The sequence below is a fragment of the Leuresthes tenuis genome, unplaced genomic scaffold (assembly GCF_036924035.1).
Source record: "Leuresthes tenuis unplaced genomic scaffold, fLeuTen1.0.hap1 SCAF_4, whole genome shotgun sequence".
Taxonomy (NCBI): Eukaryota; Metazoa; Chordata; class Actinopteri; order Atheriniformes; family Atherinopsidae; genus Leuresthes; species Leuresthes tenuis.
This window is the reverse complement of record NW_027325358.1, coordinates 8,409,275-8,433,789: the sequence shown is the minus strand read 5'-3', so window position 1 is coordinate 8,433,789 and position 24,515 is coordinate 8,409,275. Positions and strand designations below refer to the sequence as shown.

Genomic DNA, 24,515 nt, shown 5'->3' with positions numbered 1-24,515 from the left:
GGAGAACACTAAGCCTGAAACCCCACCTCCCGTAATAATCATGCGGCTAAGTTTACCATTTATAAGAGTGACGAGTATATTTCTTAGCCTCTTTTCGATAAATCATGCCACATTCCAACGTAGTTTTACAGCATTAAAAGTATTTATTACTGGAATTATGAGAATGAAAACAATACTTAGAAGACTTTAAAGTGTTCTTTTGAAAATATAAAAACAACATACAATAATAGAGAATATTCTGCTGATATAAAATATAGTAATAAATATGCAGCTCATCTTTCGGTGAGCCTAAAAAGGTGAAAAAGATGCAATATATTAACAGCTTTAAATCTGCCTGGAGAGAAAGTAAAGAGCATATATTAAAGTTTTCTTAACTTAGCATTCATGAGCAAACACAAGCAAAACAAATTTATTGTGTGTAACATTTAAATATACAATCAAGGGAATTTTGAAGGGAAATAGACAGATATCAGATCCTCTCAGCGGTGATATAACTATGCATCATTCCAAAGCAGTCATGACTTTTTTCAGTGAGCTGTGAGTTTCTACTGGATATAATATATCTTCATGTAACCCATGTTACACACACTTTGTCGTAGGTCTTTTGTTAGTGTTTAGCTGTTTAAATGCCCACAGTGTGTACAGTGTTGGTCAGAGTGGCCCCAATGCTTTGAGCACATTAAATTTACAATAAAATCAAATGATCTTGACTGATCCTCACAAAGTGTTTACTTTAAGAGAGATTAATGTTTTTAGACCTTTAGAGTTCCTGGTATTTCATTTATTCCTTTTTTTAGTTTGCTGAAATAGAACTGATTGCTGTTTTTTTTTGGTTAAGGTCTTCATTAAGAGGAAAGATTGGCATCAGGCATATAGAGCCACAGTTGAGGTTCAAGAACAGAGGAGTTGTTACACTAATGAAGGTCCTCAAAGTAAGAAAGTGTGTGATACAAAACAAAGAGAATGATCCTGCTGCATCTATTTAGAACATGGTGTGTGAAATGTTAATTCTTTTAAGCCGGAAGTAACGGAGGGTTGTTCTTTAAACCACAGATATCAATAATTTCTTCAAAGAAATTAATGTAGGCTTTGAATATGCTTTTTGTATCATAGTGTGAGTGTGTTTGAGCGTCATGTGTGTCTCTTCATGTGCAGAGCCAGGTGGTCAGAGCGGGAGAAGGCCCTCTGACACAGCAGACACTCGTAGGGTTTTTGACCCGTGTGCTTGCGGTAGTGACGCGTCAGTTCATCAGAGCGGGCAAATTTCCAGCTGCAGCCCTCCCACGAACATTGGTAAGGCTTTTCTCCTAGTAAGTAAAAGATAAAGGAGAGGATAATGAGGAAATCATATAATCAGATCTAATCGTTCATTATTAATTGTCATTGTTTCTTTGTTTACCTGTGTGGGTGCGGAGGTGAGCCTTGAGGTGTGAGCTCTTGGTGTAGGTTTTGCTGCAGCCGGGGTATTCACAGCTGTGGATGGCAGGCCTCTTTTTTCCTGTAGGTCTCCTGCCACGCTTTCCCTCCCCCCCACCAGAGGGCGGCTGTGGTCTGACCAGCATGGGTTGCTGGTGGTGGGGCAAATGAACAGAGGCCTGGCTATGCGAGTATTCACAGAAATGGCTGACATTGGGATTAAAGTGTGGCATGTAGCCGTAGTGTCGAGGGTCGGGGGTCACAGCCTGCGGCGGGATGAACCTGCTGTCGGGGATGGTTAACAAGGAGGGGTGCTGTTGGGGATAGTAGGGGTTGAAATCCCAAGATGTGACCTTATTAAGGCTTCCTCTGCTGTTCCTCTCCACACTTCCTCCTTGAATAAAGTCAAACTGATTTACATTATGTACACTGGGAAATACAGCCCGACCCGTCTGACCATCATTGTAACCATGGTGGTAAAGCTCTGGCTGGATTGTTTTGGTTTCAGCAGTGGACAGGAGCTCAGTCATGAGGTCCCCACTGTTCACCTGCAGACTTCCCTGTCCTGTTTGGTCCTTAAACATGCTCACCTCTTGGTATGCTGAGTTTAGGTCAGGTTGGGTGAGTTGTTGACTGTCCAGAGAGGGGTTGAGGTCAGGCGAAGAGCTGCTCCACTCAGACAACAAGAACTCGATATCCCAGGATGCTTGGCTCTCATCATCCAGGAGCTCCTCTGTCATTTGCTGACAGACCTGTACCTGCTCAGAGCTGCTTGGTGACAATTTGTTGCTCGGAGAGTCTAGAGGAAGAGACCCCTCATCAGATTTCCACACCTATATGGAGAACAATATAATGAGCTCCGTGAAAGTCATTGTGTAGGAAAACTTTCTTGCTCACTACTTCTTCTTCTTCTAATTGAAGAATAAGATCAGAAAAAGTCTGGCATAAAAAATATCCATTGGTTGTTCTGTTACTCAGAGTATAGACATCAAAACCACATAACTAATCTGTAATGTATTCCAAAGTTAATTTAAGCATCACAGCAGCATTATTAGTCTTTGTTAAAGCAAACCAAGAAGACATTTACTATATCTATTTTACTGTACAACAGTGTGTTTGTCTCCAATAAAAAGGGAAATTTCTGGAGCTGCATCCCTCACAAACAACATCTCAAAAAAGCATAGTCAGTGATATGAGAAACGCAGATTATTCCAATGAAGACTTCTAGCTTTTACTAACCTGCTAGAATTAAAGAAAACCCACTTTGATGTGATAATGTTAGTATGAGAGACCTTTGGTAAACAAGTTTAGCATGATAATGCAAAACATATGTCAAAGATTTATCAAGTTGAATAATTCATCTACATAATTCTACAAATTATTGCACCAAAATTACATTTAAAATTCTGTGTTTCTGTCCAATATGTAGTTTGTTTTACTGATTTGGCTTCAAATTTTCTCACAACATAAAGCAAAAAAAACATTATTCATATATGTATATATATATATATATATATATATATATATATATATTAGATTTATATATATATTTTTTTTCTATCATTGTGCAGGACTCAAACATCAGAAATCAGCACGATTCTTACCTTCATGTTGTCGGTAGAGTGCGTTAGACTGGAGAAGGAGCTGAAGGATGGGAGCGCAGCCTGGGTAACAGCCATTAAGCTCTTTGATATGGCAGCAGATGGAATAAAAACAATGAAGAGTCTTTTTCCTTTTTGTTTTATCCTCTTTTTTTTGGTTGTGTTTTTTTTTTCTTTTTACATGACCATCTTGCTCTCAGCCAACAGATTGTCACCAGGCCAGTCTTCCCAGTTACGGTCCACTCAGAACTTAAAGGCCATAGAAGAAGAGTTTCTTTAAGGTTCCTTGCTATCTCTCTCTCCTCTGCCTTGTCTATCTCTGTCAGCTGTGAGTCTAACTTCAAATCTCTCTTTTTCATGTTGGTTTGGACCGTTAGGAGGAGGAGGAGCATAAGTGTGAATTACTTTGCCGTTTACTTTTCTTTAACCCCCCAGAACTGGTAATTTGTAATCACAAATAAACTCTATTATCTCACCTCAACTCTATCTCTTCCTTCAGAGGAACTGAAAAAGAAAACTATTCTGAAGACACTGATGTGCATCAAGCTGAAGAAATCCTGAGGAACTTTCATTCATGTAGAATAACTAAATATTTGTGCACAAATAAGACCCCAAAACTTTCACTGTTGAGGATTAATAATAAATGATTGTTCATTGTCCCCTATAACATGGGTAACAACAAACTCTGGTCAAACTTGTTAAAGTTAAAGTTTGATTTGATCTATTTGTATAGACACAACAGTGGTTCATCTTTTGAGTTGGGTGTCTTTTTTATTAGATTTGAAGGCTAAACAAATAAACTCTCTTCAGTCATTATAAGCCGTTTCTGTGTGTGGTTATCTCTGCTGGCTATGAATATTTACAAGTATTTAAAAATAACAAAAATGTATGATAATATTATTATTTTAAAAAGCTACTTAAAAATAAACTCATTGGTCATTTTTAAACATTAGACCTATATCTAAGAAAGCATGCTTTGGTCTAGAGTTCATACTGTATGTATAAAGTGTGTTGGAGCTTTTTTTCTCAGCATTCAAAGTCTTATTTAAATTGTAAATATAGGACACAAGGAGTTGACAGGCTCAAACATTCACGTAAGATATGATTGTTTTATTTCTTCAGTGCACTCTAAAAAGTGAATCTCTTTTGTTTTTCTGCTAATCATTTAAGCCTCTCATTTATGCAGGTTGGTGTGAGTATTCCTGGTGAGCATGTGGAGCTTCTGAGAAGACCTGTGTGTGAAAGGTGATTATATTCTGGCTGCTGTTTATCTGTCCACACGGGCCAAATGCAGGCTGCTGTCCTCCAAATGATAATGGAGCCCTGACTGCTGCAGATCCCTGATGACGAGACTGCCACTGATAAAGACTCGTTCCCCCTGAAAGATGATTACACAACACATCCAATATTAAAACCGTGGTGGATAGCTTCACTGAAGCTCTTTTTCACCCTAAACATAAAGTCTTTTAGTTTGACACCTGAAGTTCTTTTTAAATAAACTTTGAAAGACCAAATTGTGAATTTGTTTGTCATGGCCTCTAAAATTGCCAGTTGGGTGTGAGGTACTTGGTTCCTATACTAGTATACATACATTTTATATATGCTATGATAATACTTCTTTAAGGTTTAGTGATATAAACCTCTCAATATGAAGCCATTTATAATCCCTGTGGGGAAATTGGGCTTTGTAGGGCCAAACATGGTATTATTTTTTATTATTCTCCTTTTCCTTGTGTATCAGCTTGGTAGAAATATGCCGTTAATAGTAATTGATATTATCCACAAACGGAGGCATCAGCCATGAACATCTATCTGTCTCTCTCTGGTGGCCTCAAATTGTCATTGCACCTCCTCTTTAAGGGAGACACCACATCCGGGCAGTAGGTTTTAACTACATGACTACAATTGGAATGTTTTGTGGGCAATTGGACTACAGAAGTGGAAATTTCTGCTCTCTTAATGTGAGAAAACAGCTCAGACATGTAGAAATGAACTGAATACCCAGTTGAAAATAGTTGAATGCTTACTTTGTATTTCCCATCACAAATTTTACTGATAAATGTTCTTAAATTATCAATTTTCCTAATACACACTTATTTACACAAATTTTAAACTGACAAAATGCCCAAACTTATGTATGCAAAACAAACAAACCAATGTAGGATCGCTGGGGGGGGGGGGGGGTGTCCCAGCTAACAAACAAATAAACCAATTGATAATTTTAAAAAGTGAATGAATACAAATGTAATTGCATAAAAAACACATTTAAAGGAGAAGTTAAACAAAACAAACAATGACGTCACCAATACGGAAGCGTCCGCTGTAACGTCGTTTCTATGGCGACAGTCCGTTGTACTTATCGCTGAAGAAAACTCCGCTGTCTTTCTGACTCGAAGTTGGAAATTATCGTATTTGCACCGAACTTTCCACATGAAACAAAGTAGGATTTATTATTTTACCTTCGGCTAGACGTTTTCTTAACATTTTCAAATTGTGCAGTATGTTCACTGGTCATTTTTAGCCACACAGCAAACAATTGGCCTGGGACACAATGTGCATTCTTTTAAATTGTGAAATTCGCATATCAATTCTAAATAGAAATAAGGGCATTTCAAGTTTAACTACATATATTGCTAGCAACAGCATATCAAACACAGACAAACATGTGGTTCAAAGCTTGTAATTTCTTGTTGGAGTTTGGCTCGTTATGTCTCGCCTGCTTGTGTTTTCTATGCAGATGGAGGCTTCATCACAGAATACTTCCAGCACAGGATTGTGGAACAACCCCAGACCTGCAAAGTGCAGCAAGGAGGCCCAGGACATGCTGAGAAGTGAGTTAAAGCACTTGTTCATACTGTATTTCAGTATAGGTGGAGCAAACACATACAGTGGGTTTCAAAGGCCTGAAGTCATTAACGGGAAATTATCTATTAAACATTTGTTTTGAATTTGAACTTGGTATTCAAGGAGTTCTTTGCGGCTTTGAGATGTGTTTGGGCTCATCATCCTGCTGCAATGTGAAGATGCAGAGAGTTGAGCAAATCTCTGAGGAATCTTGGTCAGGCTGGAGTAGATTTTGGCCAGGTTTCCACCTCCAGGGTGGTAAAGCATTGTGGGTTTGATACACATGGTCTTGTTCTCTCCTTTGTGCCACTCCTAACATACAATATTATGTTACTGCCACAAATCTGTAAGTGGGATTCATCAGTAGATACCAATTTCTTCAATCATCTACTAAGTTTCTACTTGCATTGTTCTTAAAAATGTTGAGCGTATCCATAATTTCCAGCTCAGAAAACCCCTCTTAGGTGAAAATAAGTTTGACTTCTGATGCCATGTTTCCAGCTGTCATAGAGTTGCTTAATAAGAAACGTTCAGCTGGAGACTTGAGGCACAGATATGATCAAGACAGGTGAACAATGGCTAACTTCTGGCTATCGAACAATCCTCTGATGAACAAATCAGATCCACTTGTGTTGCCTGAAGGCTTATTCCGCTCAATAATTAGCTTAAAACTAATTGCTGACCCATTTCTTTGTTTTTTTTACATCAGATTTTAAAGTGATTTGAATAGTTCTAAAATCCTGAATCAAGAAATATGACTGTGATTGCTCACATTTGGTCACACTGTACATGGTGGAAAGTTGGCTTTTGTGCCCATGTGTTAATACAGAATTGCATAATTGGTAGTTTTATTTAAAAATATAATTCTCTCTTTTTGTCCAGCAATGAAAGAGGAATCGAGGCTCACCAACCTTCAAATAAAACAGTCCAACAGGTGCCCAAAAAGTAAGTATTTTAAATCTCAGTATTGTTGAAAACACTGTTTTCTCAACTTTAACATTACATTGTATAAATGAAAAACTTCTTCCCCCTCAGATGGAGCAGCTTTGCCTCAGACCTCCGACCCTACAGTGATGTCTTCCTCGACTAAATTTGTCCAGAAACACCCAACAGGCAGATGTCAGAGACGCAGTGCTGAATCATGTCGGTCTGGGAACAGCTACGAGAGAGAAAAGTTCCGCCCTGGTCCCACACGTATGTTCCTGAAACTATCAGTCTTGGTTTTTTACTAAAATGACGTCTTTTCTTTCATTTATCATTCAGTCTTTGTCACCCATGTTTTCTGCGCTTCACTCAAAGGAGACTTGGAGAAAGAGAAGAGGAGGCTTCAGGGTATCCTGGCAACAGGAAAAGATGAGTCCACAGCGGTGGTGCCTCAAAAAAATCCCGCACGTCACAAACCAGACGCGCCAGAAGAGAGGGATCGATATCAGGAAGGTGAGGCTGAATTAACAGAAACAGACAGGGTGACAAAAAAAGACTCAGCAACAATGTATCACAGATTAAGTCTGTGTTTTCTCTGCAGTTTTCGATGAAATAGAAGAAAGAAGGCAGTTTCTGGCAGACATGGCGGCTCTGGGTCAGGAGAAGCAGTATATCAACATTATCAATACAGAGATATCGCAGGTAAAGAAGCAGCTTGTGTCATGGAGTGTCTCCATCAATTTCTTTTTTGATTTGCTTTAAATTGCCAGACTTCTTGTACTCTTTTTAAAATAGCCTTGAGTAATATCTCCAGGCTTTCTGAAGTTGTTTTTTATGCTTGTCTATTCATTTTTGTTTCATTTAAGCATAACTAGGCACACACATTACGGACAAACCAGTGTTGTGTCACAGGACTTTTGCACAGTACTGCACATAATGATAAATGCTAGCAGGTGCAATTTAAACAGTTCCTTAAAACAGCATTAAATCCAGAAGTTATTCAGCCTGGCCTGTAATATCATTCATTCTTATTCTTTGATACAAAATAAACTTAAACCTGTGCTGTGTCTTTACTCCAATAGAGAATTCGAGAACTGGAGTTGTTGGAACAGACCAGCAAACCCAAGCAGAACGCCGCGAAGGAGTGACGAACAAGGACGGTTTCTCCTGACCAGACACGTTGTCAGATTCTTCAAACTCTTCACTTGGAAGCAAGATTCAACACAGACTTATGAATGTAAATTCTGCAGAGATGGTTGTAACCCACTGGCTGCCCTGTGCTGTTAGAAGTTACATGTTATAAACAGCTGTGGTGTGACTGCACATTAGTCAATACAACAAACACTGTCTGCTTGCATTAACTTATTTTATTCCTCCTACCAGTGTCAGTACTTCTTATAATTCTGCTGCTGCTTTATGACACAGTATAGTGGACAAACTGGAGCTACAGAAGCCCTTGGTTTAAGCTGAACACAAAATCAGGCACAGAGCAGACAGACAACAGAGATATAGATGTCCGTTCACAAGAGAGGAAAAAAAAAACGCATGATTTAAAGACAAAACTGGAAGAGAGGGAGTAAACACATGGACATTTACACCAACACATTCGCTTACATCTACATATATAAAATTAAATAAATGGCACTCAAATGGCAACAATGTTATCGCGTTGCTTCCGATCTATTTTAAGGCAAAACACAAACAGAAAGGCATAGTGAAGTATAACTTAATGATTGCATATACAGGCCCCACCCCCCCACTCCTGTTAAAACGGTTATAAGCTGGTATTCTGCTATAGTTTGTATGTTTTGCTGTTCTACCTATTGGATGTAAGACCTATTTTATAAAAACTATGACACATCTGCAGTTTGTTACTTTTACAGCATTCTTCCATTAGACCTCACACATTTTCTGTCCGCCACTCACACGTCTCATTAATACCGTATTCGCTTGCATCCACATCTTTCTGGCATTTACACCAACAAAAGGAGGGAGAAGGAAACGTCACAGCAGCTAAAAGTATCAGGGTGTACATTACTGACTGAGCTTTTGAAGAGCAGCTGCTGCCATTTAAAGAGAAAAATACACTTTTTACCACAGGTAAAACACAAGTAAGTACCACAGGTTAAAATTAGACATGTCGAAAACAGAACAAAGAGCAGGGGAGACAAGTATCAAAGGAGTTTAAAGCAGGTAAGAGTGCAACCATTAAGAACTCATAGATGTCAGGGTTCAGCTTAAAGTGACAAATCAGACCTCTGCTGAACCGTGATGAAGGCCTTCAGGACACAGTCATCAGTGCAAGACAACAGAAATGCGTTCAACACTTCACTAGCTTTAAAATTCAGAGCTCAAAGCTCAAAAAGCACTTGAGTTGTTAGACTGTCTCTTTAAAAGACACAAAGGCAGCTGAAAATAGTCACATAAGAGACTTTTTGGAGTTGAGTTTGGGGGTGAATTCTGGGTTGCAAGTGATTAATAAGACAGTTAAAAGAGACGTCATTCACTTGACCTCAATGTTTCTTGTCTCAGGTCATCTAAAACTCCTTAGTCTTGTTAAAATAGTCTCACATCCTCTTGAACGTGTCCTCTGCTGCTCAGCTTTTCTCCTTCCGAGGGCTGTGACTTTTTCCCGCTTCTCCTTTATGGCTCAGCCGCTTCAGCACCTTTATGGGTTTAAACTTTCCCCCTTTTTTCTTGTGGTGGTCACTGTCTGGATCCTTGTGAAAGTCTGATGAGGATGAAAACAGCCAATCAAAATGACAACAGAGCAAGTTGAGATGCAGCATTACTGAATGTTAAACACCATCCTACCTTTTTTCTTCAGCATGGCCTCCATAAGTTTGTCCTCCTCTTCTTCCCTGTTACAGAACAACGTTGCAAACATCACCGATACGTACATTTCAGCACACTACTGACATTCACTCTACCAGTTATCGATGTTACTGATTACCTCTGCCGGTCCTGGTCCATGTTGTTAACTATTTGGTTGCGCTGTTCGATGATGGTCACCAGCTCAGCCATTAACTCCTGCTCTCGATTCTTGTCCTCCTCAGTCCAGTCTTTCTCTGATTAAAAGAAGAGAGGAGGACAAAGCGTGTGATGAATAGTTTCTTTTTCCCTCAGCAACTTTACGACTTCTGTATAGAACATATAAAAATACATCACAACGTATTGTTTGTGGGTGAACGGGGGGTTTCTGTCCCGTTACCTCTGCCTACTGCCATTGTTGCCTGGTTAGATTTGGTTTTGTTTGGCCAAAAATGGACAAATAAAGTGGAGAAAGGAAGATAAGGAGACCAATTGAATTGGGCCACTGAATTTAGGATCTGCTAAATAATAAGCTGGTATCGTGCTGGAGTTTGATCCCCCACAAAATCCGAGTCTCCTTTTCTGGCCCAGTTTGTCAAAGTAAACTAATTACAGTAATACTTTGGAATAAATTCAGTGGGTTTGAAATGGGTTTTATAAATCACTATATGGATAGAGATGGTGTAAGATATGATTTTAGAAGCAGCTGAATTCAGGATCTTTTCATATGAAAGACACTGTATGGGTCAATACGTAAGTGAGAATACAATACAGTGTCTAAACATTCCCTATAATGTGAACTGATAAAGCAATTGTCAATTCCTTTAAACCGAAGCCCTTTGTTGCCATTCAGGGAGTTTATAAATTATTACAGCAGAGCAGCATTAGCTACATAATTAAAAGGCACATCGAGCATCCTGAGAGGCGGTTTTCATTTTCAAATTACAGAAGACTTCAAACACCTGGTTTGTTAAGAAGACACCTCAGCTCGTACTCCACATCAGCTTGCCTCTCCTCCAGGTTCTGTTGCTTTGCCCTGCAGTGAGGATAAAAGGTTTAGTTAGGAAATGGTAACCACCTATTTACTACTTTTAAGCTGCTTTCTCCTTTATGTAAAAATATAAAAATACAAGGAGAAGCTACAAAAGACAAACATATGCAAACGCAAAGCTTGAATTTCCAGCTGATTTAGCTAAAATGTTGCATACTTGAGAATCTGAACACACTTCAATTGAATGTAAATTCAGCATTCTGTTAAAATGTGAAAATGTGTCCAGTGAACTCTGTTGTTTCACAAACTTGGAACATTCCTACTAAATAAGCCCCTTCTCTATTGTTCATCAGTTTGCTCAAAGTGTTGCACAATGTAGTTTTTGTGCAGATGAAGCTAAACGCAGCTTCCCCCAAGAGGGGCATCGAGGATCAGAGCTTTTATCTCCGCGCATGAAAAATTGATGTGATTATTGTTAGCGTCTCGCTGCAGCCGGAGACTTACGTGTAGACCAGCTCAGCTTCACGTCGGACTAGAAGGTGTTTGTCATGAATCAGAGTGAACCAGTCCACCAGCAGGTGCTCTTCATCCTCGTCTGGACAAACAACAGGAGAGAAATGATTTAAAACATTCTCATGTTTCTGCATGCAAAGAGCAGATTTTCTTTAATCAGTTACGTTTACAGTGAAAAAAAAATACAAAACTGCTCTTAACTGAATTGAGTTCATACTCAGGAAATGATCAAAAGCAGGGCTGTGCATTACCATTAGGGTTGTCTCTCAGCTTCTGCTCCAGCTCCACTCCCCTCTGTTCCAGCTCATCCAGCTGCTTCTCCAGCTGCACCATCTCCCCATTGATATCCTCTGCTGGGATGTATTGATCTGATTGCACCTGCATGTTTGGACCATGTGAGTACTCCCCAAGCAGCAACATCTCTTCTATGTGACTTCTTTCTACTTTTAAACATATTCCGCCCAGCTTTTTTTTCTTACCTTGCGTTTGATAAGTGGGAAGCCGTGTCCGGGTGCCGGGGGTCTGGCAGGACGAGGGCCTCTTGGGGGCCTCGTTTCAGATTTAGCTGGGGAGGGGGATGCTTTCCTGTTGAAGGGGTTCTCCTTACATATCCGCTAAAAAAACAATAGAAATAAAATAAGATGTTAGTGTATTTATATACTGTGCAAGTTCTTTAAACTGACTTTTATTTTAAGGTTATTTTATGACCTTGTTGTGTGACTGTGTGGCCAGTGGGCTGGGAGTTGCAGTGGGTCGTGGTGGTGGGGCTCCAGGACCTCTGGCCTCTGAGTTGCGAGTGGTCTGTGGGGTGGCAGGGGCTGAGCTGGCAGTTGATGGCACAGGAGGGGGGCAGGGGTTTGGGGAAGTTTGATGCAGACGATCAGCTGAGGAAGGGGACGACGAGTTATCACAGGGTGAACAGATGGAAGGCTCTGAGACGCTTTTGGTGAAGCCTTGTTCCTGGTCGCTGCTGGCACTGCCACCCAAAGGGAGCAGGGAGGAGCTGTGGTCTGAGCCAGAGGACAAACTCTCTATACTGAGAGCTGGGGAGGGAGAACAGGAGGAGGGCTGAGAGTGAGACAGAGCTGAAGAAGAAAGGTTTTGTGAAAAAAATAAAGCAGAAACAAAACGGGAATCGAAGAAGTTGGAGCAGATTGAAATGAAGAAAGGATGAGAGAAAAGGAAAAAGTTTGTTAAATTCTATTTACAGAACACCGTTCCTGATCTTTTTAGTGTTACTGTTTGAAAAGAGGCTATTTCTGTCCTGCTATCTTTCCTCTTCAAAATAAATAACTCCCATTTGACTGATCTGAAAAGCCACCTCATGTGTTCGGACATGTCTGCAGGACAGAGAAAGGAGCGATGCCAGCCAGGCAAGCTTTGGATGAACCATGACATTTTACAAACCAACCTTTGGTACAATGTCAGAGGAAAACCAGAGACTCAATACAAGTCAATCTGGAGGATAACCTAAAAGAATTCACTGTGACAGAAGAACGATGCTAAAAACGTGGACTTCAGATCACATACAATACACTAAAAATCTGTAGTTACGGAATCTATTGACGGATCAGTCAAATCTCACCAACTCAAGTACAAGAAACGACTTCAGGACTCATTAACTGGATTTTTATTCAGTAACAAAGCACATAAACTACACTCTGTACTGTTTTTGTCCAAACCACAAACAAACCTCAAGGAGGAACAAAGGAATTACTTTAATCTCTGGGAATATCTGGGATATTACACGATGTCTTGGAAGACTCTCGACGAGGGAAAAACTATCTCAAGCAACCGTATGATATTTTTTGCTTGTAGGTATTTGTTAGTGGAAGTAATCCTTTTATTTACATGTAGATAAAGGAACAGAAATCGGATTACTAAATGGCACTCAACAGAATCCTCAGTGAGTACATCCTCGACTCGAAGTTTTGTGAAATTTGGCTTGATAGTTTTTGCTTATTCGAGCAGATAAACAGAATAGCAAAAAGGAAACATCACACACTTTGACCCTGCCTTGGTATGAGCTGAGGTATGTGACTGTTCCACATATCTTGCATGTGCCACTGCCATGAAACTGCATTTTAGAGCCAAAAGGTTTGTTACAGGCCAAGTCAAGCACATGACTGCAGCTTACTTGAGCGTATTAGACTTTTGGAAAAAGACCAAAGAGGTTGAGAAGATGGCAGCACTTAGAGGAATAATAGTATGCCTTGTAATGATGATAATGATGAACTAAAACACTCATATCATCTATCATTTTTCTGAAAATCATTAAACCTGGTCCAGTGGGTTATAAGTGTGTTAAAATGAATTAAATTCTCACAAGATGCAGACATTCTTAAGAGAAACTGAAGCTTTACAATTTAATCTGTTTGTATTTTAGTAGAAATATATTTTGAATATAGAGATTCCTTTTAGGTAGCTGTTTAAAACTATTTCCTGTCCGCTAGTTTCATCTAGTGACAGAAAATGCATGTTTTTCAACAGAAACAATAATTCCTTGACGCCCACCTCAGTATTAGTTCTGCTTAGGCCAGTTTTCCCGTTGTTATTCAGAACGACCTCTAAAGCTTCAGATAAAACCAACCTTGTTTACCGGTGGGTGGGTGTGGAGCGCGAGGTGCCGGCCTTTTCTTGCTCTTAGCACTCCCAGGACTGGCTGAGCGGGACGAGCTTCCTGGATTGTCTGCGTCCGCGGTTTCAGATGCCCGAGTGATGCTGTACCACGGGTGGCTGGCCGCCACTGTGGGTGGAACTGCTCCTTCACTCGCTTCTTCATCATTCACCTCACCATTTTCATCATCGTCATCCTCAAATGGGTTGGAGGGCTGTGGGGGCGTGCTGGGTCTGGAGCCCTCCCCTTGGAGAGAAGACAGAGAGCCTGTGTTTGGAGGTGTTGCCAGTCCAGGTGGGGGCGGGGGAGGAGCTTTCTTCTTCTTGGGTTCTGATTGGACCAGGGCAAGCCAAGGTGGGTCTTTAGGTTTATGGGTTCCACTGAACAGTGAGACACACAGATAGTGATGGAGGGGTCACACAGAGGAAAACAAAATACATCCATATGGAAGCGTGAAGGTGCAAACGAAATGTTTTCAGAATTCTAACAAACAAACACTGACGACATGATTCAGGCTGGGGAAACGGTGGCGAGAGATGCAGCATTTAACAGAAATTCAACTACCTGCCAGGAGACTGTGATCTGTCTCGAGGTTTGGGAGGAGTTGGAGGCTTCAGATGTTCACCTGTGATTCAAAAAAATGTCATAGCTATGAGCAAATGTTACCTTTAATCTTTTAAATAAATTCAGGCTCTACAATAGGAACTTACCGACTGTTAGGCCATTTGTTGTGCGGGGCAGCCGAACTCGAGGGACCGGGCGAGGTGGAGGTGTGGGTTCAGAAACCCTTCGGGGTGCCGGTACCGGTACCGGTCGACTTGCTTCCTCAACATGACTGTCGGGTGTCGAAGGGAGGTCCCCGTTAGACGTACATTTGGCTGGCGTATGTGTTTCTTCCTCTTCTTCCTCATCGCTCTCATCAAAAGGGTTGGGAGGAGAGGAAGGACATGATTTGTCTCCTGTCTCTTCACTGCCTTCTGTCTCTTTTTCTTGATCCAAAGACTCTTCTTTGATTATTATTACAGGAGCTGCTGTGACCGAGTCACTGTCTGGCATGCCAGTATTTGCTCGGCCTACAGGAGAAGGAGTCTTTGCCTGGTCCCTCTCAGAGGGCACGGTGTGATGAACTGTGCTGCGACCAGTCCTGGCAGACTGAACTGCCACCGGTTTCTTACTAAGATCTGGCCGACCATTCTGATTGGCTGAGGCATGCCTTGAAAGGTGATGTGTACAGACTAATGCCCCAGAGTCGCTTCCTTTGTAGGATCCAGGGAGCAAAGTGCTACGACACTCTGTGCACCTAAGATGGTAAGATCAAGATACAGATTTACATTTATCACTTTTTCTTTATCTTACTCATTTATTTTCCCTCTCAGAATTAAAAAAATATACACACCAAATCCAACTGAATTCTTACGTCCTAATCGAGCGCTCCTTGAGAAGTCTTATTACTTAAAGTCAAATTTTACAGCACTCGAGCTTTTGATTTGTCTGAAATAATCCACCATCATTATCCTAGATTGAAACACTGATTTTGTGTTAAAAACATGTTTGCCTTGTTGCCAAAGACAAAATATTGTAACATAATCAAATGCTGCAGTATTAAACTTAACTTTCTGCAACCAGTGGCTGAAGTCTGAAAACTTTACAAATCTTTTGGATTGGTACAAATACGTTGTGGCTCCTGCTCTAGACAGCAGCGCTTACCTGAAACAGTTCCGGTGGTAGAGCTTGCCATCCACCAGAAACCTCTGCACCAGGTGGACGTGTTTCTGACAGGCAGCGCAGGTGCTGCTCAGGGTGCTGCGCTTGACCGCTGCCTCTGCACCTGTCTGCACAGGCTGGAGTGGCTGATGCAAGCGACCGGGAGGTTGTTTGGAGGAAGGGGACGGCGAGGAGACATCAGGGGAAGGGTCAAGATGGAGAGTAATGGGGGAGGGGGAGATCATACACGGAGTCAGGATTTGAGGATGTGGATTGTTCATTCTGATTATCTAGCTACATCTAGTTGGTTACTCAAACATCTACAGATCATTGATTCATGTGATTTATAATTTCTTATCTTTTTTTTTAAGCTTTAAACATAATTTGATTAATACAAAAAATCTCAGTCACAATAAATTATTTAAAAGTGTAAAATCACAACAGCTCAGGTTAGTGGCTCTGGTAGTCATATGTTTGGCTGTGATTGATATTTATGAAAAACAAAAGTTTTCAGGCATGTAGGGGTGTGTTATATGTTACGTAAAGGGGTCAGAAGCAGCATACTGCAAAACTTGGCACACACAGTGTTAGGATAATACCACTGTTAGTCTTTTATTTACAAGAGATGCTTAGAAAACGACTGACCTAACAGCATTTCCTTTCACCTGCTAACCCAACCCCCACCCCCACACTACTGCCTAGGCTCAGGACCAGAGAGTGGAGGGGGGACCAGATGTGAGGATGAAGAACAGGAAGAGGAGGGAGTGGAATGAATTTCCATCTGAAGAGGGGAGTAAGGGTGAGGGGGTGATGAGGAGGATGCCAGTACGGGATGGAGGAAAGAAGTTGAAGGCATGCGAGAGAAAAGAGAGACAGGATACAGAGGCTATCTTTGTAGAATTACGCTACTGCTATTGCTTGGCTTTTCCCCTGCTGTGCAACACAATGCTCACACAAGGAAGTAGATATATAAAAATCCACATGTGGATATTGTTCATTGTTGCACCAAAAAGACACTTAATATTCCCAATTGTTCATGCACAATGACTGATACATATTTCACAGCTTCAGGCACAATCTAATATACAGTACAAATGGTTTTAGTGTACTTTTCCACAACACGTCCACCTCAAACAAAATATTAACAGCTTGCTACCATGCAGCTCCTGCAGACATCATGCATAGCTTATACAGTTCAGTGTGGACCAAAGTCTACCAGGCCTTTGGGCAAAAAGTGCAATATGTACACGCCTCTTTGCTTTCTCCTCATGTTACATCTTTTACTTACTTCAGTTTCAGCCACTTTGTCCTCTAAAAGTGTTGGAGGCCTTTTTTGAGCTGGCTCGTTGTGACTGACAGAACTCAGCCTCTTCATACAGGGAGGGTTTGCTGTGTTACGAAGTGCAGAGAGAGACTCAGTGTCAATTGTTGGGGCATCTTAACCAACAAGTTAAGATGCTTAGTCTCGTGTTAAATCCAAGCGAATTAAGAGAACGCACCTTGTGACTTGTTGTTGAAAAAATTGTAGTACTGGGACACATATGTTATGACGCTCAGCCTATCGGGCACTTTCATGGACACCATGTCTTCTGGGTCCAGCAGGGCTGGAATCCCCAGCTGTGTCTCAGCCACTTCGAATGCCTACGACCAGGCACATGCAAAGACAAAAGAGAGAGAAAAGAGTAGGACACAAGGAAGTGATGCCACTGATTTCTTAGCTGAGAAACACTGAGCAATCAGCTTACATGCAAGCAAAAATTTAATTTTTCATAATAGCAAACTGCCAAAGCACAACTTAAGTATCAAACTTAGATAATTTTGTGTGACATTTTAGTTGCAACCAATGTTAAAATGTGTTTTTCTACAAATGTAGGTGAAAAGATACTTCTGCTCGCTGAACAATTCCTGCTACAAAAATGCATCTAATCTTTTATCTGATCGTTTTGCCCTTTTGAGGAGAACTGATGGCGAGATGAGAAAAAACAAAACACGGAAGAGATACGTGCAAAGATATGATTACACAACCAAACTGGCAGCCACACAACCCTGCAATACAAAGCCCACAAATGCTGCACCTAAACAAAGAGAAACTATGCCTCAATCTAAACTCGTTGCTAAAACAACACTTGGTTTCCTGCTCAGTGGTTATCTCTTGGTTTTACATACAACTTACATCCAACTATATTTCTGATTCACATAAGCTTCATGGCCATAAAAAAGACTAATATCTGATCAAAATGACAATAACTGTTCTATATGAACCTTAAATGCAAAAAACATGATAATCTATAGTTGAAACATTTATTTTTTTAATAGTGAAGAGGTACAATGTAATTTCTCTGCAGTCTACATACTAGAACGCAGAGAGATACAAAAGAGTTGCAGTAATGTGGACACAGAGGAAGAAGAGCCGCCGGGTGGAGTCTCCAGTAGTCAGAGGGGTACATTTTAAAACAAGAAAACAGCTCAGGAGCGAGGCCTGTGCGAGGTAAATCTGTCAACCTCGCCGGGTCAACAGGGGCCCACTGCGTCACTCTGCAGGCGACTGAGCGCAGCTCAGTTATTAGTAGCTGCAGAGACTAAGCACTCCAACGACTCATGTGCCTGAATTCATCTTCATTCAGTAAAACAACATACCAAAAAGAAAAGACGAGGAGCACTGGAACAATATGGATTCTGGCTTTGAAGAGAGACATGCAGGAGAATGTGCTCAGCCTTACTTAGTCTACCTGCAGATGAAAACAACAGTAACAGGAGACACACAGCCATGCATACATTCATGCATTTTATTTCTAGTTAAATATAACCAATAGGGCTACCACAAACGATTATTTTAATAGTCGACTAATCACCGATTATTTTTTTCGATTAGTCGACTAATCGGATCATACGTAAATTCAATGTAAAACATACATTATCGCACCAGGATGCAGCTGCTCTTATATAACCATCATTATCTTTCAGCTTGGAGTGTTTAAGGTATATGCTAACTAAATAAAAAGACAATTAATATCATAGTTCATTAACCCTTTCATGAAATATGTAGCTTGTTGCAACAAACAATTATTTAACTGTAACTCTAGCAAACACACAAAAAATAAATACTGTTTTTTTTTTTGTTTTGTTTTTTTTAGGTTTTTCTGTCCTTCATTTGTCTCCGGCATCAAACACAGCTGCATTTAAATCAAATGAGGCAGGCACTTGAAACTAAGGAATTATTCACAAAAAGTTTTGGTCTCACTGACTCAAATATAACACCAACATGTTCAGTATGGACTCAGTCAGGACATTTGCTTGCTGAGGTGTGCATGTAGCTAGCTTTGTAACAAAGCTGTCCATGGAAGATGAACGTACTTTTTTAGCACTGAAACATAACGTTAGAAAACATTAGCGCTCCTATTCAATCACATCAGTGTTATAACGTTACAGAAAACACATGAAATATGTGTGCTAAGGCTAATTAATCAAATCGTCATCGCTAATGTTAATGTTTACAGCTATCAATATGAGTAAGTAGCAAGTTAACTCTCTGTTTACGCTAATTTTAGCAGCTAACTAGCCAGTTAACTAACCAAGATGACCATCCCTCTTCACAATCAGCTACAGCAACATGCTTCCTTTTCAGGTGCTCGTGCATCGCCGTTGTGCTGCCGTGGAAGGCAAGTTCTGCCTTGCAGAGATTGCATTGCACACATTTGTCTTTAGTCTTCTTAAAATGCTCCCAAACTTTTGAGCTCCGTTGCCGGGTAGCCATGATACCAGAGCCCGTCTGGTTTAACTTCCTGTGACATCATGGCTGACCCCGGTTACCACTACTGCATGTGTGTCAAGGACAGAAAGGCAGATGCAGCAGTGGAAGGTGCTGCAGCAGATTTGAGAGAAAAACAAAACAAAAACAACAAAAACAAAACAAAAACAACAACAAAAAAAACCCACCGACGCATCGACTATTAAATTAGTCGCCGACGATTTTAATAGTCGACATAATCGTGCCTAGTCGACTAATCGTGGCAGCCCTAATAACCAATAAGTTTTGCTTCTTATACACCAGATTAGACTTCTCTTTAATAGAACGTACCCAATGACAGCCAACAAACTGCCTGGTTTCTGTTGTGAGCTAGAAGATAAAAAGCCTGCAGCATCAAAAAAACAGCCAAAGCTCAACCATCAAACTGAAAATGAGTGTCCTGTTACCCCTCAATGTCCTGTTGATAACGTGGATATGAGGGACAAACTGCCCAAGCACATTTTTTGGTCATTTACTGACTTGCAAAGCTGCAAATACAACACTTTTGCACTTTAAATCCTCTCTCCGTGCTCTTTCTACAGACTTGACCATGAATAGTCTGGGTTTCTCCTTCCCACTGTGTGCCCTGTCAGGCTCCACCAGGATTAAATAACGTCCTCCTCACACAGACAGTCAAATACAACAAAGTCACGCCCACAATGACTACTTCCACTGGCATGGCTCGCTAGGCGGTAACAAATGAGACACCAAAAGCTAAGTGGTAGATACAAATTAGCTCATCCACAACCTCAATTTATGAGTAAGTCTTTCCAAAAGATGACAACGTCATGGGTTCAAAATGTTCAGCTGGTAATTTGACTCACCAATCTGTTGTTCTCGTAGACATTTTCTTTGGACAGTGAGTCAAAATCTCTGAAATGACAGAAAAAAAATTAGGTAAGACCAAATTTGGAAACTCAACTTTGATATAATCAATTAATTAATGATAATAACCATAAACCATGCTGATACAGGACGGTACGGTGGGATGAACCATCCTTATGCTGTTATTCCTCCGGCAACTGTTGTGTTTTCCAGCCACCACAGCTAACAATTATCAAACTACACATTTATCTATATCTGATGTGGAAAAAGAAAACACTGCCAGGACAAAAGGAAAGAATGAGCAGGGCCAAACAGGAGCAGGGCTGATAATTACAAGGCTCAGCTTGGAAAAACAGCCAGACTCCTGCCAGTAAACTTCCTGCAGTAAAACTGGAAAGTGTGTGAGGAGCTCTGACATGAAAGCTGGGTTGTGTGAGTAAGTAAATGTGTGCTGAAGTGTGGACAACGCTATGATGGGGAAAAAAAACTCCACCATAACCTTGATGAGGGCGTGTGGAAACCATGTGGAACTTTCAAGAAGGCAAAATCCTGTGAATGAGCTCCGTGTTGGAGCTGCACAAAGTGACCTCTGTTCTCTCTAATCTAGTTCCCATGGCCACAAGCACACTAAGCAGCAACTCTAATATCAAGATGGTGTCAAACTACATACAGCGGGCTGGTCCTACCAACACATCCTGCTGAAACCACCGCAACTTAAAATAAAAACACTCCCCAAACTGTTGGCGGGGGTTCAGATTTTCAAGCCTTACTGAACAGAGCCCGCTGTCACCATCAAATATGATTTAATGTGTGACTGGAATTGCGAACTTAGTCCACTGTGACTCAAATATCCAGTCCAGGTTTATTTTGGGAAAGAGTACTGCTGAGGAATGGTGCGTCTCTGCGTGCATGTGTCAGGTTCTTTAAAATTCATATGATCCAAACCTGGGAGAACCAATAAAACAGCTAAACTGGGTTCAGTCAGACTTAAAAAAAAAGTTTGTGCACTAGAATAATTGGGATGAAGTGACACTGTGAAGTGTAAGCTAATAAGCTTATATATCTGTTACATGTATTTTAGAAGAGGAGCAGGTGAAATCATAAGTACATTATGAAGATATTTTCATATTTCCGATGCAGGGAGGGCAAAGAGAAGCAATACATGAGAGTGAGTATACAAATAGAGTTTAATTTCAATATAGTGTTGACTGCAGTCTTCTGTGGAGTTAAAACAAATTCATTCTGTTGCACCCAAAACTGACAGCTGACCTGAGCTAAAGGAATTAGGATGCTTACTTATGGATATCTGCCATATATTTTGATGAGGACTACGCTGGCTGCAGTGTACAGGGCAGTACTACAACAGGCCCGTCTGGCTCTACATTAGAGCTAAATCCCGTTTGACAGCGCAGAGGTCTCAGCTGCAGATTAGCCTGACACGCTGTCGGTCTGGATCAGGGTGAGTTTGGCTGGTCAACTGCAGCTACATTAGAAATTGAACAGTGGGGCAAGCTGGGACATGGACCAAAAAAAAAAAGCTCAAAAACTGCGTATTAATCATTCGTCTCTTCCTATACTTTAAGCTTTACTGCTGTGTCCTTTATGTAGATATATTCTACTTCACTGGCTGCTCAGTGAACATATATTTTACTGCATTCATGCAAAGTCCAAGCATGAGCAGAATGCTTACTGTCTGGTTTATCTTTGCCACCCAAGACAGTTAGACAACGTTTTTACTCAACAACTGTGTTCACTTGTTTCAGCAGGAGATCCTAATGTTGTCAGTGACATTCTCTACCAACAGAGCCAGAGGCCTGTCAGTGTGGAGATGCCATGTTTTTTTAAATGGTGTCTTCAAAGTGACTGTAGGAAAGAGCATCAGCAAACTTCTGTGTGGTTGTTCACTTCTGTATCGGACCTGGGATAGACTGGCAACCAGTTGGGGGTGTAATCTGTAATAGCCTCCATCGCCCTGCGACCTTGAACTGGATTAAACGGGTGTAAGAAATGAATGGGTGGATGGAAAATGAATGAATACTACAATATTTTAATAGAATTTGAATTTGAATAGACTGATTTACAAATAACAAATCACTCTTGAACAATTATATGGATTTTTTTGTAGGATAAAAAAAAACAGTGAAAATTACTTTAAATAACTTTTTTGGGTGTTAACCCTCCTGTCTTTAGCTTAAAGAACAGTTTTCATCCCACCAGATCCTCTGTGGTAATTCTGAAAGGGAGAAAATGGTAGCTTAACACACAAGTTGACTCACCACTAAAACGCAGTCAGATCTAGCTTTGTACTAATCATATGGAGATTTGTGGTGTCAATCTAAATAATTAATGGGAAAAATAATTGCTGTGTAACATGGTGGTTGGATGCTGACTGCAATGGACGCCCTCCATGACACCCGTTTATGCTTAATGTGATCTTCTCTGTGGCCAAAATATTCATTTTCGCAACCAAATCCTTCAGTTTTGTGACTTTTCTATCATGTTCTTCTACACACACAGAACCTGCGTGTTGCTAACTACTAAAAAAACTGCACCTTTTGAACAAGAAAACCCTATTTCAGGTAAATTACCTCATTGGCATGGCATGTCCTATGATGTGACAACAGGGGATTAACCCACAAGTTAAAATTATAACAGCTCTATACAGATTATGTAGGAACATGTTTTTAAAAAAACTAAAAGATGCTCCTCTTATATGAGTCAGAGGTAATGATACATTCACACGGTTAGAAAACTCTGCCCCAGTGCTGTGTTTGCTCAAAAACTGGTCAAACGACCACTCTCCAATAGCTGAAAATGTCTGCTTTTGGCCTCAACTCAAACACTGGCAAGTCATCCTTTCCCTCCCCCCATAATAAACCACATAAATCACACAGATGTTATTGTGTTTTGTGGTATCTTGGGTGCTCTCTGTGTAGGTGTAAATGTGGAGCAGAGGGGTGTGTTATGACAGACAGGGCATAGCTTGTCAGCCTGAGTTTATTACACCACACTGGCCTCACAAGCTAAAGCTCTAATACAGTTATTATCAGAGGTGATTTTAAGTTGTAACACTGTTTAAATCAAACAGAAATAGAAAGGTATCTAACCAGCAACAGTATTACTGTCTCCTATCATAGAGTGGTGATTTCATATAAGGAGCTTTCTGCTTCAAATGTGTTAAAATCAAGTATTTTCTTGTGGACATGAACCTTACATAAAACCAGCTCTCTGGTATGCCTCAGGATAATCCAGACCACAGATGAGCTCACAGCTGAGTGAGTTGCATCTACATCCTGAATGTTTAAACATACAAGTGACTATTGTGCCTGTGAATTAATTTAAAGACAACAGATGTCAACCTATCGTGTCTAAAAAAAAAGATGTCTATCTTTTACTGCATGCGGCTGCTTCATCAAAAACCGGTTTATCATCCAAAGTAAACAATCTTAAAACACAGCAAAACTGTTTTTAACAGCCTATTAGGACTCTTAGGATATGCAGTATCAATATCATGCTGTTAGATGTGAGGTTACTTACATAAGATCTGGTCTGTAACGATGTATAATGGCACAAAATGCCAAACCGCTCCGAAAGGACGCTGACATGTCCCTGATTGCCACATCGTTGTAATTCTCACACTGTATCCGACACCACTCCTGGAGAGCCTTCAGAGATCCCATCATAGTACCGTCAGACAAACGTTGTTGTTGTTAAGCAAAACCGATGTATTTCTGTCCTAAACGAGTCGGGACTCTAAGCAACGGGAGCAGGAGCGTGTTGGTCCAGGGGCGACAGCCAAGCAACACCCGATGAGACGACAGGGTACATTCATACACAGCCACCGAGTCACGTTAGAAATACTAGCATGGCTTGCAAACGAGCAAGACTTTAGCTGACTTTTGCAACCACAAACAGAACTGTGAACTTCATTTCCTGTATGCAGCTACTGACACACAGACGTTTACACATAAACTGGAGCAGAACATGGTTGATAACCTGAGTTGATAACGGGGGAAGCAGCGAAGTTCTTGACGTAGATACGTTAGCTAAGCGGCAACGGTAGCCTAACTGCTGGTCCCAAGTTTGCGGGTTTTCTTCTTCTTGCTATACAGTGACAACTGTTTCGGAAGACGATGCAGATACGGTCGAAACAGAGGTGAGAGTTTCGTCTCTGAGGTGGACCACAGCGCGTTTTTGTTACTTGGTGCAATGACTGTAACGGCTGTTGAAACGCTGGTTGAGGAGTCCGTTTAACCGCTCGCTTCTCACGACACCCTTAATTCGAGGATAAAATTCAAATACACAGTACCAAATACGTCCCAGTCCTATAGTGTTGATTAAAGCAGCACTGCTCCCGCTGCTAAGCCATCCGAGTCGGTTCAAGCATCGGCAGGCTGTCTGCAACCTTGCTGAGAACCACCCTGTTGTTACTCTTTGAGCCCGACTGGGGGAGCTGCACAGCGGTTGTTGCTATTCACGCGA

The 24,515-nt window shown here is 40.9% G+C and overlaps 3 protein-coding genes across 7 annotated transcripts; 1 reads left to right on the top strand and 2 right to left on the bottom strand.

The window, feature by feature from the left end:
- Positions 1-873: 873 nt before the first annotated feature.
- Positions 874-3,398, bottom strand: klf1 (Kruppel like factor 1 (erythroid)). 2 transcript variants are annotated; one of them, XM_072384400.1, is made up of 4 exons: positions 3,021-3,398; positions 2,007-2,249; positions 1,400-1,730; positions 874-1,307 (listed from the first exon to the last, which is right to left on the bottom strand). In XM_072384400.1, the coding sequence occupies exons 1-4, from the start codon at positions 3,093-3,095 to the stop codon at positions 1,132-1,134; spliced, it is 825 nt and encodes a 274-aa protein (XP_072240501.1). In that variant the 5' UTR covers positions 3,096-3,398; the 3' UTR covers positions 874-1,131. The 2 variants fall into 2 exon arrangements, with proteins under 2 accessions (XP_072240501.1, XP_072240500.1); XM_072384399.1 differs by having other exon boundaries at positions 1,400-2,249.
- A 750-nt stretch (positions 3,399-4,148) lies between these two features.
- On the top strand, positions 4,149-8,263 carry cunh22orf23 (chromosome unknown C22orf23 homolog). 2 transcript variants are annotated; one of them, XM_072384428.1, is made up of 7 exons: positions 4,149-4,262; positions 5,755-5,848; positions 6,744-6,806; positions 6,897-7,055; positions 7,161-7,298; positions 7,387-7,487; positions 7,868-8,263. In XM_072384428.1, the coding sequence occupies exons 2-7, from the start codon at positions 5,755-5,757 to the stop codon at positions 7,931-7,933; spliced, it is 621 nt and encodes a 206-aa protein (XP_072240529.1). In that variant the 5' UTR covers positions 4,149-4,262; the 3' UTR covers positions 7,934-8,263. The 2 variants fall into 2 exon arrangements, with proteins under 2 accessions (XP_072240529.1, XP_072240528.1); XM_072384427.1 differs by lacking the exon at positions 4,149-4,262 and adding an exon at positions 5,353-5,457.
- On the bottom strand, positions 8,133-24,470 carry micall1a (MICAL-like 1a). Of its 3 annotated transcripts, none has more exons than XM_072384417.1 (16): positions 23,571-24,470; positions 20,033-20,081; positions 16,921-17,062; positions 16,710-16,810; positions 15,425-15,567; positions 14,428-15,017; positions 14,282-14,342; positions 13,691-14,097; positions 11,809-12,185; positions 11,580-11,714; positions 11,352-11,478; positions 11,092-11,182; positions 10,559-10,632; positions 9,739-9,853; positions 9,600-9,646; positions 8,133-9,516 (listed from the first exon to the last, which is right to left on the bottom strand). In XM_072384417.1, the coding sequence occupies exons 1-16, from the start codon at positions 23,714-23,716 to the stop codon at positions 9,383-9,385; spliced, it is 2,739 nt and encodes a 912-aa protein (XP_072240518.1). In that variant the 5' UTR covers positions 23,717-24,470; the 3' UTR covers positions 8,133-9,382. The 3 variants fall into 3 exon arrangements, with proteins under 3 accessions (XP_072240518.1, XP_072240520.1, XP_072240519.1); XM_072384419.1 differs by having other exon boundaries at positions 13,700-14,097; XM_072384418.1 differs by having other exon boundaries at positions 15,425-15,558.
- Between the last annotated feature and the right edge of the window lie 45 nt (positions 24,471-24,515).